Here is a 15990-nt window from a genome sequence, read left to right as displayed (position 1 = left end):
TTTATTAACATGTGTATTGTATTTACTGTATTTTGCTGTACTAATCTTTGTGGAGCTTTTCTCCCCGGGCCACTGCTGAAAATGGGATCCATGCTCAGTCGGACTTTGCCGGTAAACAAATGGAAAATAAATAAATCTTCGGTGTTGTTCCCTTCCAGTTCTACTGTTTGGGGTGTTTTGTCATCTTCAGTCCCTATTATGTCCTTTGCTGTTTTACCCACATAATCCTCTGCTTAGTTATTGTCCTTGTTGCTTCCATGCAATATTTTGTGCTCACTGCTGTCCAGGGGTGCATTACCAGGCATCCTGGCCACTGGTCAGTTTGCCTACATGGAAGTACATACTTGATGTCCACTATATTCTGATTCACTAAACTGACCACCATAACACAGAACCCATAAATATGGAAGCCACATTTTTATCTCACTAAAATGGGTCTCACAGCATAGTAGTTATGCTAATTAGAGTGTGGTGGACTCTGAATAGTGGGTATAATGTGAGGTGTTATCGGCAACTGTTTGTGTTAAAATGCTCGTGTCTGCTTCTTCCAAGTCTGGAAGGTTATTTGTAGTGTGTGAAGCTCATATTGCCATTTGACCATGTTAGTGATACCTTGCATTACGCTACCATGCTCCCCAATGATGTACATCTCTTGGAGTCCAGAACATTTGACTGTTCATACCAGGCCACCATTTTATTTCTAGGTTAGGCCTAAAAAAGTAGACAAAGCCTCCTCAGGCAATGAGTTCAGTAGGGCTCTGGCATATTGCAATGTGAAGAGTAAGATTCTTCCACATCTGCTACACATGGACTATAGGAAACAACTGATGGGGGGTATGAGAACCTCTTCTATAAAACTGATGCCTTGTCCCAGCTTAACAAGATTTTGTGTGATGCCAATGATATCATTCTCCACTTGCAAGCAGTATAGGTACAAATATAGTGACCTGTCGAAGCACCAGCAGTTTTTTTGGTTTTTTAGTTCGTCAATACATCTTTTCCTCAGGAATTCTTCAGTTGAGTTTTTAAGGCCTTCTTCATCAGTTGAAAGAAGAGGTTAGGGAGTGGGAACTATCTTAGTCTTGTAAGTATTCAGTACTTGGTTTATCACTGTTCATTATGTGTTTTCAGGAATATATTGTGCTGACTATTGTTTGCTTTACATCTTCCATTGAATGATGGGATACAGGTGAACAGGTTGACTTGTTTAAGTAAGTCAAGTGGACTCACTTCGCAACAGGGAAAGTATACTGCATTGCTGCCTGTACTGTATTGTACTGTGCTGTAATATTTTAATGCTGTGCAATCCACATGCAGTAATCCGTGTTATTTGTTTTTCTTTTTTTCTTTTTCTGTTTTGCTTGTTGTTTTGCCTTTTTCTTCTACAGGATTAGCCATGTTCATAGGTTCATAGGTTCATACTAGGCTATCTGCCCTAGGGCATTTATAAGCCTAGCCAGAGTGTGTTTGGCTTTCGCCACCCATTTTAAATTAATTTTGCTATGCCTTTTTTTGAGGTTAGTATACTGTGCCTCTGTCTAACAGTGACACAGAAGTGATAGCCGGGGTAAACCTACGATCTCCCATCCACTCATCAAGATTCCTCTTGAAGAGAGTCAATGTGGGTCTCTGCCTAACCTGGACTGGGATTTTATTCCAGAGTGAAGGGAGCCTCTGGGTTATGAATCTGTCCCTCCAGCATGTCATATTTATTTCAGTGCTGAAGTTCAAGTCTCTCGAGCGCGTAGCTTGATGGGATTTGGATTTTCTGAGGTGCAGCATGTCCATTAATTCCGGGTTGGACATGGCTTTATACATCAGGCACAGATCGCCTCTGAGCAGGCGGTATGCCACTGAGTAGAGCTGGAGTTTCTTTAACCGGGCAGCATATGGCATCTGTCTGAGCCCTTTGATCCTCTTGGTGAGGTACTTTTGGGGTCTTTCCAGTTGCTGCAGGTGTCTGGTAAGGTACATCCCAAAAGGGCATTGTACTCAATTATGGGCCTGATGAGGGATGAGTAAAGAGGCACGATGACCTCCCCTGATCTAGATGTGAATCCCTTTATGATTAGGTGGGCTATATAAAATGTTTTTCTAACCACTTTGGCCACGTGGTTGTCAAATGAGAGATTGCTATCAACTTGGGTCCCTAATTACTTCTTCCGTACTTAATGGATTACCACCTATGTGGTAATTTGTGGGCACTTTGTTTTTGCCAAAGGGGATGACTATACACTTTTTGGCATTTAGCTTGAGGCCATGGCTCTGGCACCAGTTGTCTGTTTCTATGAGGCTCTTTTGGAGGATGCTTGTGTCAGCTGGAGAGTCGATTATAGCGCCCAGTTTGCAGTCATCTGCGACCTTGGTCAGCCACAGTCCTTCCGTGTTGGCCTGTACCTCCAAGAAATATATACCGAACAGGAGAGGTCCCAGGACTGAGTCTTGTGGGATGCCACTTGTAACTGGTTTGGAGTCTGACATGGCTCCAGCAATTCTAACCATGTGGGTTCTGTCCTTCAGCCAGTTTGCAACCCATCTAGTGACATAGGGGTTTATACTTAAGCTGTTGAGCTTATCTATAATACCTGAGTGGGGTATTGTATCGAAGGCTTTTGCGAGGTCCAGGTAGGCTGTGTGGACCACCTTCCCCTCGTCAATGGCCTTGGTGACTGTTTCAAAGAAATCGACCAGGTTTAAGAGGCAGGATCTGCCCTTAACAAAGCCGAACTGGGTAGGATCCAGTGTCTGTAGGTCCCCAATATCTTTTTTATGAGGTCCAAGATGATCCTTTCCATAGCTTTGCAGACCAAGCTAGTCAGGCTTATGGGGCGATAGTTTCCAGGATCCGTTGAGGCACCACCTTTGTGGAGAGGGACCACTGTTGCTGTACGCCACTCTTTGGGTACATATCCTGTGGTAAGGCTGAGATTGAACAGTAGTTTTATGTTTGGGTTTAGCTCTTCTTGGAGTTCATGTAGGACGCAGCCCAGGACACTGTCTGGTCCCATTGATGCTGTGCTTTTTGTTTGGAGAGGGCGGCTCTTACCTGAGCATCTGAGATGTCAAGGGGGCAGCACTCTGCTGGGATAGATATTTGCCTTTTTGGTGGGAGTTTGCGCTGAACCTGTCAGCTAGGATGTTGGCAATGTCTGTGGGTTCGGTGTATTTTTTGTCATTTTGGACTAATTCTGAGCATATCTGGGAATTCCCACCCAGGTTCCTAACATAACTAAAGGAAGCCTTGTAATTATCCTTAGTGTCCTGTGCAATTTTTCTCTCGAAGCTGGCCTTAGACGATTTTATGAGTGCCCGTAGCTTTTTGCTAACACTGATCAGAGATGCCTTCCCTTTTTGGGATTTTGCTCTATCATGTAGTAGCTTCCTTTTTTTATTGTATAGTTTGTTTATGGCTGGGGTCCACCAGACAGGACGTCTGCCTTTGGAGGATTGGGTCTTGGTTTTCTTTGGGATTGCATGATCCCTGCATTCCTGAAGGTGTTCATAGAATGCGTTTATAAAGGATTCTGCGGTCTGGGCCGTATTTTCCACAGGCCCAGGGGCTTTGAAGGATTTCGCCTCAGTTTTGAGGAGTGTGAAATTTGCTTTAGAGAAGTTTTTCACTGTGGTTTTCTGGGCAGGGGGTGGGGTCGGGATGTGAATATCCAGTGAGATTAGTTTATGGTCTGATCTTACCAGTGAGGGATACACTTCAGGTCTGGAGCATAGTGTCCCCATATTGGTGATGATCAGGTCCAGTATGTTTTCCCCTCTTGTGGGAGTGGTGACAAGTTGTTCCATAGCACTTGAGTTTATAAATTCTAGGAACCTTTGGGCTAGGATGTTGGAGCTAGAGTAATGCTCCCAGTCTATGTTTGGGTAGTTGAAGTCACCCAATATAATGGTGTTTGGAGAGACCTTCATGTTTTCCAGTATTCTCAGGAAGGCCGAGTGGGGTTCCTGTGTTTGGGAGGGTGGTCTGTAACAGGCTATAAACTGGAAGGCAGTTTTACCCACAGTTAGTTGCACATGGATAGTCTCTGATGCTTCGTGCTGTGCCACTAACCTGGAGGTGTGGGTATCTTTGACGAATATTGATACTCCCCCTCCTTTTGTGGTTCGGTCCAAGTTTTGGGGCCAAAAAGCATGGTATGAGGTATAACCTGCTAGTGCTGGGGTGCTCTCGGGATCCTTGAACCAGGTTTCTGTTACTGCACAGATATCAATGTTCTCCATGCTAAGGAGAGTTTCGAGTGCGTGCGTCTTGAGGTTTAGACTTCTGGCGTTGAGTAGCATTACTCTTAGTTTCTTATCCCTTGTGATACCTATGGAGGTGGGTTTGTCTTTTGAGCCTTGCCTAAAAAAGGCACTATGGGGGTAGCAAGAGCCTTTGCCAATATCCGAAAGCCCAGGGGTGACAGGTGCAAGCCGTCCCTAGCGAAGCATCGTGGCTTGTCGAGCATGTCATCCCAGGCTGACAGGCATTGGATCCCCTTTGAATGACACCAACACTTAAGCCAATTGTTGAAATTGATCATCTTGTCTTCATATTGTGGCATCATTCTTGGTGAGGGTAAGATGCTACTCAAGGTCAGGGTCATACCGGTCTGGGCTACATGCTCAGAGAGCTCCTCTATGTCTCTTTTCATGTAGTCCAGGGAGGTACGTCTCAGGTCATTCACACCAGCATGAACAATGACTGAGTCATATTTGTACTTGCCTTGGATTGACCTGAGTGCTTGTGTTATGTGGCCGATCTTAGCACCCGACAGGCAGCTCACCATGACCTTCTTCTTGTTCAGCCTGGTGAGCGGGATGTCAGTGTGCCTGACAATAGAGTCACCTATTACAAGTGTATCAGGTGTGTTGTTTAGCCTTAAGGGCTGTGACTGTTCGGCACACTGGCTTTGTGAGCTATGTGTTGCACGTGTTTTGTTTTGGGGTAGCGGTTGCTTGGGTGTCTGCTTTGGAGGTCTCTGCTGCTTAGGCAGATTTTTATTTAGAGCCTCCGAGTATGTTTTTGTGTGTTTATGTGTTTGGTTTGTTGTCGTGGTAGGTCTATGTGAGACTGGAATTGTAGTGAGTGTGATTTCCTTCTCCTCCTGACTGGTTACGCCAGTACTGAGTTGAGAGAGCTTAGCCTCCAGTTTGGCTATATGGTTGCATCTCTCACATGTGTTGGAATTTGTTGGGAGGAGGAGAGGGTTGTCTGTGTACATGAGGCAGTTGTAACATTGCCTCAAGATTCCCAGACTCAACAGTTGGACCGGAGAGGAGATTGACAACTGACCTTTGGACATGCTAGAATAGTATTGGAAATTTCTTTATAATTGAAAAAAAGGGCCAATGGGGAACAAGGTACTCAAGGGGAGTTTGTGAGGGTGTAGTGCTTTTAATTTTTTAGCGCTGACTTATATAATTTCTTTAGTGAGCAAGTGCCAGGTAACTTAAATGCAATGTGTTACAGGTAACTTAAATGCAAAAACGACAAACAGTAACTTTCTTTCAAGTGAAACAAGGAAATAAGTACAGTAAGCAATGCAGATATCACTAGGGTTCCACAGAAGTGCTAAAAGGCCATGTTTTAGGTGGAATTAGCTTTTCAGGGAAATAAACAAACAACAAGCATAGAAACAAAGCTAGATTCAGCAGGCCTTGATCTAGTCTATGCTACAGCAAACAAGGTGTACCAATTTCAGTAAGAAACAGTTAGAATATGCAGGCACTATAAGCCTTTAACCAGAAATTGCAGGCTGTGGTGAGTTGGCAGCTGCCATGCTCTGCAACAACCCCAAAACCTACTGATTTCTCTGCACTTGCTCTCAGGTGTGCCTGCCTGGAGGTTGATGATTGTTTGTGGGAGGTGACATGAAAGACTCACAGGTGGGCCTTCATGGCCACCTCATGGGATAAACAATGTTCCTTATCTGATAGTGGTGTAGAGGGACCCTTGATTGGTTTTGTCAGAGATGAGCCCATGACTAGATGACTGCACAGGCAACATGAAGCATCTCCTTCAATAGTTCATTGAAATGCATTGCTGGCCATACCTGACAATCTTGCTGTCAGAGGCAGTTCCCACCCAGATGCCAGCAGTGGAGGTGACTGACATCTGAGTGGCTTCCCCTCTCAAATGGTCAGGTAGGCTGTCCTAACACCTTTTTATGCACCATCATTCTGTTCCCTATCCTGATATTTCTGCCCACAAAGCACAGTCTTCTTTTGTCTATAAAATTAAATGTGAGTAATGGTGGACTGTTGGGGGCAGGGTGCCAAAACAAGGCGTAATTGGCTCCTTGGGCAGGATGGAGGGAACATGTATCTGACCACATGTTCTTCATTTAAAGAGCTGGGAGGGGGCACAGAGTGGATTGGGTACTCTACTGCACTTTTGGATGCAGAAATCTTTTTTTATTTTATTTTTGGTGTTCACTAGAAGAGCTGAGGGGACAGGGGACAAATTCATGGGACTGGCACAGGGTGATAATTGAGCCAGCTATGCCTCTGTTGAGCAGCATAATTACTGCTGTTATTGTGGATGTGGAACTTTATTATGTAGGCTATACTTGGCACTATGGAATCATGGCAGCACTCATGCAGGCATAATCAGTGCCAACCCATGCTGTGTTAAATTCACTGTGTATTTATTGCTGTGTGGTTGTATCATGCTTTTTTTTTGTGAATGCCCCCTTATCACTAGTGTACTACATTCCTCTTGTGTATCATGAGTCAGTAATGAAATAATTACTTTTTAAAGTAGACTAAGGACAAGTTTACTAACAGGTAATTATGGTTTTACATGAAAATAAACCAAGGTGTACTACAAAACCAAATGATATTATATTTTCACAGAACTTGGTGATAGCAATTAAAAAGATGTTACACAGAATATATTTATATGTTTTATTTTACTAGGGTAGTGCACTACTAGATAACATTTTGCATTTCCAGACACCAGGTGAATAATAAAAGGAAGCTGTATATACAGAAGTAACAACATTAAGCAAAAATAGTTTGCAGTATGAAAATATGCGTCATTGAAGCTCAAATGGAGTAAATACATATTGTTATAAAAGAACTGGTGGAAAAATTAAAGTAGTAAGGGAGTATGTTATGCTGATTTTTGGAAGCTGTACTATATACATATTTACAAATTAGGTAACAAAAGAGGTAAATTATGGGTTAATGTGAAGAAGTGTGGTGTCAGACTGATAGCTCAAGGAAGCAGAAGATAGGATTACGTGATATGTCCTGTGGTAAAACACTTCCATGTTTTGTTCAAACAAAAATTGCTTAAGTTATGGACAAAATTTGTTCTAGATGTCTTAATTCTCTGTTGTAAGTTGGAAGGGATTGACAGAGTTTATGTGCAAGTACACAGAAACTGTGGTGTACTGAACACAGCTTTGTTGATGCAGTCTGAAGAGTTGAACCACAGCTGGACTGGCTCGTAATGTTGGGTTACTTGCAGTGAGTTTCATAATGAGAGGTGCTGTTCATTTCAGTACAGGATAGGATTGCTGAAAAGTGAAATGATAGCAGTGGTTTAGTGGAAGGACCTCTGCTTCACATCTCCAAGACATTGATTTCAGTCCAGGCCTTTGATCTCTGTGGACGTTGAGTTTGGCAAATTCTTTTCATAGTAACACATTTTTGCACTGTATTTTGGTCTGATTTCACAGTATTTCTCTGCTAGTTTTCTCCAGATGCTATGGATTTATCATACCAAGTAAAAACATGATGATTAATGACTGGTTGCACTAAACTGGCATGCATGTGTTATATATACACAGACACGCAGTGTGTGTGTGTGTGTGTGTGTGTGTGTGTGTGTGTGTGTGTGTGTGTGTGTGTGCATGTGTGTGTGTGTGTGTGTGTGTGTGTGTGTGTGTGTGTGTGTGTGTGTGTGTGTGTGTGTGTGTGTGTGTGTGTGTGTGTGTGTGTGTGTGTGTGTGTGTGTGTGTGTGTGTCTGTGTCTGTGCATGTGTGTGTGCAGAGTGGGTACCATTCATTTGACTGAAAACTCAAAAAATACACTCTACATATCGACAACTAAAAACATTGAAAATGGGATCTTGCCCTTTCCCCACTGTTATGCAATCCTGGCATTGGTATATATAAGTTGCAGAGGGAATGTGTGGGGGAGGGGATAGACAAGGCCTTGCTCCCTGCATTAAATATGTTTTCAATGTTTTGAGTTTTTAATGTATCAATATAACACATAAAATATACATCATAAAATCTCAGTAAAGTTGTAAGGTGTGGAGATGGGTAGCTGCACCTTATTCAAGCTGTTAGGGGTTATGATTGTATTTAAAATGTACAAGCTGTAATGTCACTTTCCCTTAGCATCTTGCCTTCTGTTTTGCAGATTATGACACAGTTCGTATGACAGGAATGATTCTAGCAGTGGCGATGTTCATCTTTGGTATTTTGGTAGCACTGAGTAAGTACTCAAAAAAGTTTAACTATTTTAATGACCTACTTTCATTTTTCCGTCAGGATTAGCAGAAAAGCTTTAAAAGAAAATATCAAATTAATTCTTTTGAATGAAATGTGAAGGATGTGCAGTTTTTTTTTTTTTTTCTGAAGCTACTAGGCTTGGAGTGATTAGTGACTACAGCAGCTTTAAAGATGGGATTACACTGGAATAAAGCTTGCATATCTTCAAAACTAACTCATGCCAACTTTTGTAGGCAGCACATATCTCTGCTGTATTATCAAATATTTGTAGAATACTTAGAGATGCAAAAGATAAATGCATTGATATTATTTATACTAAAAGAAACAATTGACAAACAAGCAAGGAAATAAAGACAGATTTTGTAAGAGGAGATATTTACCCAAATTTAGATTTTAAATATACTGCAAACAAACCACTAAGTATGTCGTCAAAATGTTTAAGTAGATTAATTAAGTTGTTTCTTCCTTTGTCACCACAAATTCACCAATACTTATTTATACTAACAAGTGCAGATATACATACATAACCAAAGTATTCATGTTTGCATACATGCATAATCCAGTGTGGATTTGTACACTTGCTTTCCTATCAATCATTGTATCTTTGCTGTGGTTGTTTGTTGTTGTACGATTCAATAAATTATCCAGCCACAACTGCCCTTTCCCATTTTTTGCACATGAGTTTGGGGATGTCACGTGTATAGCGACCATCAACTGGAGAGACTGCCAAAAGGCTAACTCTCCTACTGTTGTTCTTCCTTACTGCACATTTGCATGAGCATTCACAGTTATGGGCAATTTAGTTTGTCCAGTCCACCTACTGCATGTTTTTGGAATGTGGAGGAAAACAGATCACCTGTAGAAAACACACATGAGCACAGGGAGGACATACAGACTAATGAATTATCAGTGGTGTATTATGTGTCAGGATACAAAGAACGATATCCATGTCCCACTTTCCCATATTCTTTCTCTTTTGATATAGGGCACTTATTTGCTCCATCTGCACCACACCTCTCAACTTCTTAGAGCAAGAAGTCTGGACAAAGACATAAATAAAAGTGGGACAAAGGCCCCAAAATAGGGACAATTTTAAATATTGCTGTTACAAACTTAGAAAGTTGACAGACTAACAGCTTTTGCATTAGCATGAATTTTCTGAAGGGTATGAAGTCTGAAACTCAAATGTATGTGATTATTTTCTAACTTCAATCTTTAATGATTTGCCACTAATTTGCTAGAAAACCACAATTTTATGAAAAACAGAACAAGAATATAAGGCAGAAATCTGGACATTCTCCGAAAATCTGTACAGTTGTGAGGTATGATCACTAAATCCATATTTTTCCTTCTTTCTTCCAGTGTGTGCATCTTCAGCAATCTCTACCACCTCTTATTGCTGCTGTCTCCCATTGGCCCTACCATCTTGTTAAGCCTTCACTTCAAGTCAGGTAGCTTGGTGTCACTTTTGCAATGAGGCCTACAAAAATTAGCACAGTATTCTGCATAACACCACCTTGTCTACTGCAAACAAGTTCTCAGTTTTCTGACTGGAGTCTTAACTGGAACCTCATGATGTGATCATGTTACCCCTGTATTCTGGAACTTGTACAGTTGCTGTTGCTATTGAGGACATAATTTAAGATCTTATTATCATGTTGTGTCCTTCAGGGCCTGGGTGCAGCATACCTTAAGGATATTTTCATATCATACTCACTGGCTTGCCCATTCCACTTAACTGTTATATAACTTTGTAGTCCTAAGGAAACACTTAGATATCACCCTTAGTTATTTTTTATTTATTATACCGTCATCCTTTGGAATTCACCCCATCACCAGCTTTGACAGAGACTACTATTATTAGCTTACTTAAGATGGACCTTTCACAGATGGTTTAAATCCTATTTTATAGTATTACTCTTTAAATTATTATGTAAATTATTATTTGAGTGTCTCTCTCAAATACAAAAAAACTGTATTTGCAAAGTCCAGAACTGTGAAAATGGGGAATTGGAAGTGTCTTATCCCAAAGATGCAGCAACTTTCGAAGGATTTTGTTTGTGATGCCCATGCACTGGCCCAGCAATCAAGGAGCTCCCATCCTCACCACTAACACCATTGAGGGGCATCCGTACAGGAAAAGGATAATAACTACACACACACACACACACACACACACACACACACACACACACACACACACACACACACACAGACACACACACACAGTAAAGTACAATTTCCCTTAAGAGCAGGCAGAGATCACAGTCAGTCTGGGACTGGTTTCTCCCTTTCTCTCCAGGTCCCCAATAAGACTATCAACTGGCACAACTATAGGGTCCAGATCTCAGCATAGTGGGCAAGCTAAAACCTCCAGTACCCTCTCTGTCTAACCACTGCTTTGTGTCCCTGCCCAAGTAGCTGACACACACACACTTTGAGATAAGAGTTATGTACAACCATACAGACACTCCTGTTGAAGACTAGTACAGGTTCTCCAGCTGTGCCCCTTTTACCCAGACTATACGGTAGTACCACTTGCCGCCACCCACTAATATTTATCAGCTACTAAAAAGGCCTTTAACAAAGTGTGTCCAGTTATTACTGTGCAATATTATTATCCAAATGGTAAGTGCAACTGAACAGTCAAGGCTTATTGGAGTGGCTTGGCCAGTATCACTAAATACATGCAATGTACTCTTAGAGCTTAAATTATTGCTACACAAAACTGCCACAGTTGAAAGGTTCAAATATATTTAATAATAAATAATAAAAACACAAGACAATACTTCTTACTACACAGTGCTAGTCAAAAGTTCATAGATCACAGACAAATGCTTAAAATAATACAGTAGAAAATTTCTGACATCAGTACAGAAAAAAAAGACTAATCTAATCTTCCTAGTTCCTAGCTATATCTAAGAGAAAACACCGTTTTAACATATACTTACATACAGAACACAGGTGGTGCTGGTGAGTTGGATGTTCTCAAGACAAATGCTCAAATGCCCTCATTCTTTCTGCCTTTAAATTGATAACACAGTACCACTGCTTCATTTCAGATTACATCATTTCTTTCTGGTTTCCAGGCTAACAGAAACTCAGACGTTAATAGCCCTTTTGATCTTGCAGGTGGTCAGGAAGCCATAGCAACAGAAGAAATTATTCATGTAAATTCTAGCCATTAACTCTGGCCTCAAAACAATAGGCAGAATGCCTCCCTCTAGACATCTCGGCTCCGACTTTTAGATCAAAGAATTTCACAATGCTTGACTTATCAGCTTTCTTACAGTGGAGTGCACTGTTGTTACATTTTTTTCAGTTCAACATCCAATACAGTTTTTTCACATTTAAGGGAACAAGCCTGTGGCTTACATTAATATTTACCAATTTCAGAATTATCTATAACATTTTATCTAGCTAGGCTGGCAGTCTTCACTTATCTTCACAGAGTTTATTTAGAAGTATTTGGTATGGCACTGGGGATGCACAAGTCAGTGTATATCTTTGTGCCGGTCCCAAGCCCGGATAGATGGGGAGGGTTGCATCAGGAAGGGCATCTGGCGTAAAACTTCGCCAAATCATTTCATGCAATCACCAATAAACATTTTCATACGGATCGGTCGAGGCCCGGGTTAACAACGACCGCCACCAGTACTGTTAGCCTACAGGGTGCTGGCGGAAATTGGGCTACTGTTGGCTGAAGGAGGAGAAGAGGCAGAAGACATGGCCGAAGGCAGGAAGAGAGGAGAAAGGCCAGGACTGTGGTAGTGAGTGTAGGAACATTGAATGTTGGAAGTATGACTGGTATAAGGAGAGAGCTAGCTGATATGATGGACAGAAGGAAGGTTGGTATATTGTGTGTGCAAGAGACCAGATGGAAGGGGAGTAAGGCTAGGTGTATTGGAGGTGGGTTCAAATTGTTTTATCATGGTGTGGATGGGAGGAGAAATGGTGTAGGAGTTATTCTGAAGGAACAGTATGCTAAGAGTGTTTTGGAGGTGAAAAGAGTGTCGGATAGAGTGATGTTTCTGAAGCTAGAAATTGATGGTGTAATGATGAATGTTGTTAGTGCATATGCTCCACAAGTTGGGTGTGCAATGGATGAGAAAGAAAAAAAATTTGGAGTGAATTGGATGAAGTGGTGATGACTGTACCCAAGGGTGAGAGAGTGGTGATTGGAGCAGATTTCAGTGGGCATGTTGGTGAAGGGAACAGAGGGGATGAGGAAGTGATGGGTAAGTATGGTGTTAAACAAAGGAATGCAGAAGGTCAGATGGTAGTGGATTTTGTGAAAAGGATGGACATGGCTGTGGTGAATACGTATTTTAACAAGAGGGAGGAGTATAGGGTGACATACAAGAGTGGAGGAAGATGCACACAGGTGGATTATATCTTATGTAGGAGGGCCAGTTTGAAGGAGATTGGAGACTGTAAAGTGGTGACAGGAGAAAGTGTAGTTAGGCAGCATAGGATGGTGGTTTGTAGGATGACGTTGGTGATCAAAAAGAGGAGGAGGAGTGTGAGGGCAGCACCAAGGATCAAATGGTGGAAATTGAAAAAGGGTAATTGTGAGGTAGAGTTCAGGGATGAGTTAAGGCAGGCATTGGGTGGTAGTGAAGAGTTACCAAATAGCTGGGTAACTACAGCAGAGCTAGTAAGGGAGATGGCTAGAAAGATGCTTGTTATCACATCCGGACAGAGGAAGGATGACAAGGAGACATGGTGGTGGAATGGGGAAGTACAGAAGAGTATACAGAGAAAGAGGTTGGGAAAGAAGAAGTGGGATTGTCAGAGAGAAGGCTAAGGATAAGGCATATGAAGAGTTGTATGAAAGGTTGGACACTAAGGAGGGAGAAAAGGACCTGTACCGATTGGCTAGACAGAGGGACCGAGCTAGGAAAGATGTGCAGCAGGTAAATGTGATAAAGGATAATGAGGGAAACATACTCACAAGTGAGGAGAGTGTGTTGAGGAGATGGAAAGAGTACTTTGAGGGGTTGATGAATGAAGAGAATGAGAGGTAGAGAAGGTTGGATGATGTAGGGATAGTAAATCATGAAGTACAATGGATTAGGAAGGAGGAAGTAAGGATAGCTATGAAGAGACTGAAGAATGGAAAGACTGTTGGCACAGATGACATACCTGTGGAAGCATGGAGGTGTTTAGGTGAAATGGCAGTGGAGTTTTTAACCAGATTGTTTAATGAAATCTTGGAAAGTGAGACGATGCCTGTGGAATGGAGAAAAAGTGTTTTGGTACCAATTTTTAAGAATAAGGGTGATGTGCAGAGCTGTAGTAACTACAGAGGGATAAAATTGATCAGTCACAGCATGAAGTTATGGGAAAGAGTAATGGAAGCAAGGTTAAGAAGGGACGTGATGATTAGTGATCAGCAGTATGGTTTCATGCTGGGAAAGAGCACTACAGATGCGATAATTGCTCTGAGAGTGTTGATGGAGAAGTACAGAGAATGTCAAAAGGAGTTGCATTGTGTTTTTGTAGGCTTAGAGAAAGCATATGACAGGGTGCCTAGAGAGGAGTTGTAGTATTGTATGAGGAATTCAGGAGTGTCAGACAAGTATGTAAGAGTGGTACAGGATATGTACGAGGGTAGTGTGACAGCAGTGAGGTCTGTGGTGGGAGTGATGGACACGTTTAAGGTGGAGGTGGGGTTACATCAAGGATCAGCTCTGAGCCCTTTCTTATTTGCAATGGTGATGGACAGGTTGACAGATGAGATCAGACAGGAGTCCCCTTGGACTATGATGTTTACAGATGACATTGTGATCTGTAGTGAGACTAGGGAACATGTGGAGGAGACCCTGGAGAGATGGAGATATGCTGTAGAGAGAAGAGGAATGAAGGTCAGCAGGACTAAGACAGAATATATGTGTGTGAATGAGAGGGAGGATAGAGGAATGGTGAGGATGCAAGGAGTAGAGGTGGCAAAGGTGGATGAGTTTAAATACTTGGGGTCAATAGTTCAGAGTAACGGTGAGTGTGGAAGAGAGGTGAAGAAGAGAGTACAGGCAGGATGGAGTGGGTGGAGAAGAGTGTCAGGAGTGATTTGTGACAGACGAGTACCTGTAAAAGTGAAAGGGAAGGTCTACAAGAGGGTAGTGAGACCAGCTATGCTATATGGGTTGGAGACAGTGGCATTGACAAAAAGGCAGGAGTTTGAGCTGGATGTGGCAGAATTAAAGATGTTAAGATTTGCACTGGGTGTGACGAGGGTGGACAGGATTAGGAATAAGTATATTGGAGGGTCAGCCCAGGTTGGAAGGTTTGGAGACAAAGCCAGAGAGGCACGATTACATTGGTTTGGACATGTGCTGAGGAGGGATGCTGAGTATTTTGGGAAAAAGATGCTAAGGATGAAGCTACCAGGTAACAGGAAAATAGGAAGGCCTAAGATAAGGTTTATGGATGTGGTGAGAGAGGACATGCAGGTGGTTGGGGTGACAGAGCAAGATGCAGAGGACAGGAAGAAATGAAAACGGGATCTGCTGTGGCGACCCCTAACAGGAACAGCCGAAAGAAGATGATGATGATGGTATGGGACTGGAGTCCTCACAAATAGGGCATGTAGTCAGGCAGAGTCACTTGAAAAGCGGTTTCAAAATTCCTTTTTTTTTTTGCAGTTATAGCAATACCCATACTTCACAGTTGTGGGCTTCCCACTTTGATAGGGAACCATTATTTTTAGTGTTGCTTTATAATTATTTCTGTTTTTAATATAATTCTTTAATAAACATAAACTTAAGCCATCATTACTCAACTTAAGGGGAGAACAATGTCTACATCTCAGGAGTTCCTACACTTGACACTGCATTTACATTCTGCTGGCAACTGTTATTTCTGTGTTATGTTTCACAAAATGATTCAGTCCAGGGTTATGTTTAAAAACATGCTTTTGTCAGTGATGACCTTATAAGCTCTTGTATTTATTTCATTTGTTTTAGGTTTTACTTTTTTATTTTATTTACCGCATAAAGTCTTTTTCTCAGCTCTGCTTCAGTGACTCCCACCAACTTTCTTTTTAAATTGTATACCCTAAAACTTTCTTTTTAAATTGTATACCCTAAAGTAGTTGTGGGCATTCACTGTAACTAGTTTGGTTTGTGTTACCCAATTCTCCTATAAACACCTCTACATAGGAAAAACTAGACTACAGTTTGGGGCCAGGATAGCAGAATAAGGAATATTAAAACAGAATAAATATTATTCTTTTTGCCTAGCGTGAGATGAACACAGAAAATGCAGAAAAGTATTTTAATTTTAGTTTTCGTTTTTTCAGTCTTTGAGTAAGTAATTAATTCTAAGGTACCTGTTCTGTCATATTTAGAATTGCAGGCATCTGAATTATTTCTCATAATACATTATGTACAAGGTAGAAGTCTGTCCCTATGTAGAATACTAGTCTATCCCTGAACAATGCACACACTGATTCACAAACTGGATGCATAGCCATGGACATTTTAGAGGACCACTCACCTTGCCTCATATTTTTGGATGCAAGAGGAAACT

The 15990-nt window shown here is 41.7% G+C and overlaps 1 protein-coding gene across 1 annotated transcript in view; it reads left to right on the top strand.

The window, feature by feature from the left end:
• The window catches only part of LOC122809166 (sodium/potassium-transporting ATPase subunit gamma-like), a 525290-nt gene that overhangs the window by 322963 nt on the left and 186337 nt on the right, over positions 1-15990 (top strand). Inside the window, exon 3 of the mRNA XM_044080454.1 lies at positions 8369-8443. Coding sequence (XP_043936389.1) covers positions 8369-8443 — 75 coding nt within the window. The remainder of the gene's footprint in view (positions 1-8368; positions 8444-15990) is intronic.

Source organism: Protopterus annectens, chromosome 8.part0 (assembly GCF_019279795.1).
Source record: "Protopterus annectens isolate FY-2018-M chromosome 8.part0, PAN1.0, whole genome shotgun sequence".
Classification (NCBI taxonomy): Eukaryota; Metazoa; Chordata; order Ceratodontiformes; family Protopteridae; genus Protopterus; species Protopterus annectens.
Note: the sequence above shows the minus strand (reverse complement) of the source record. Positions and strands in the feature narration are given on the sequence as shown.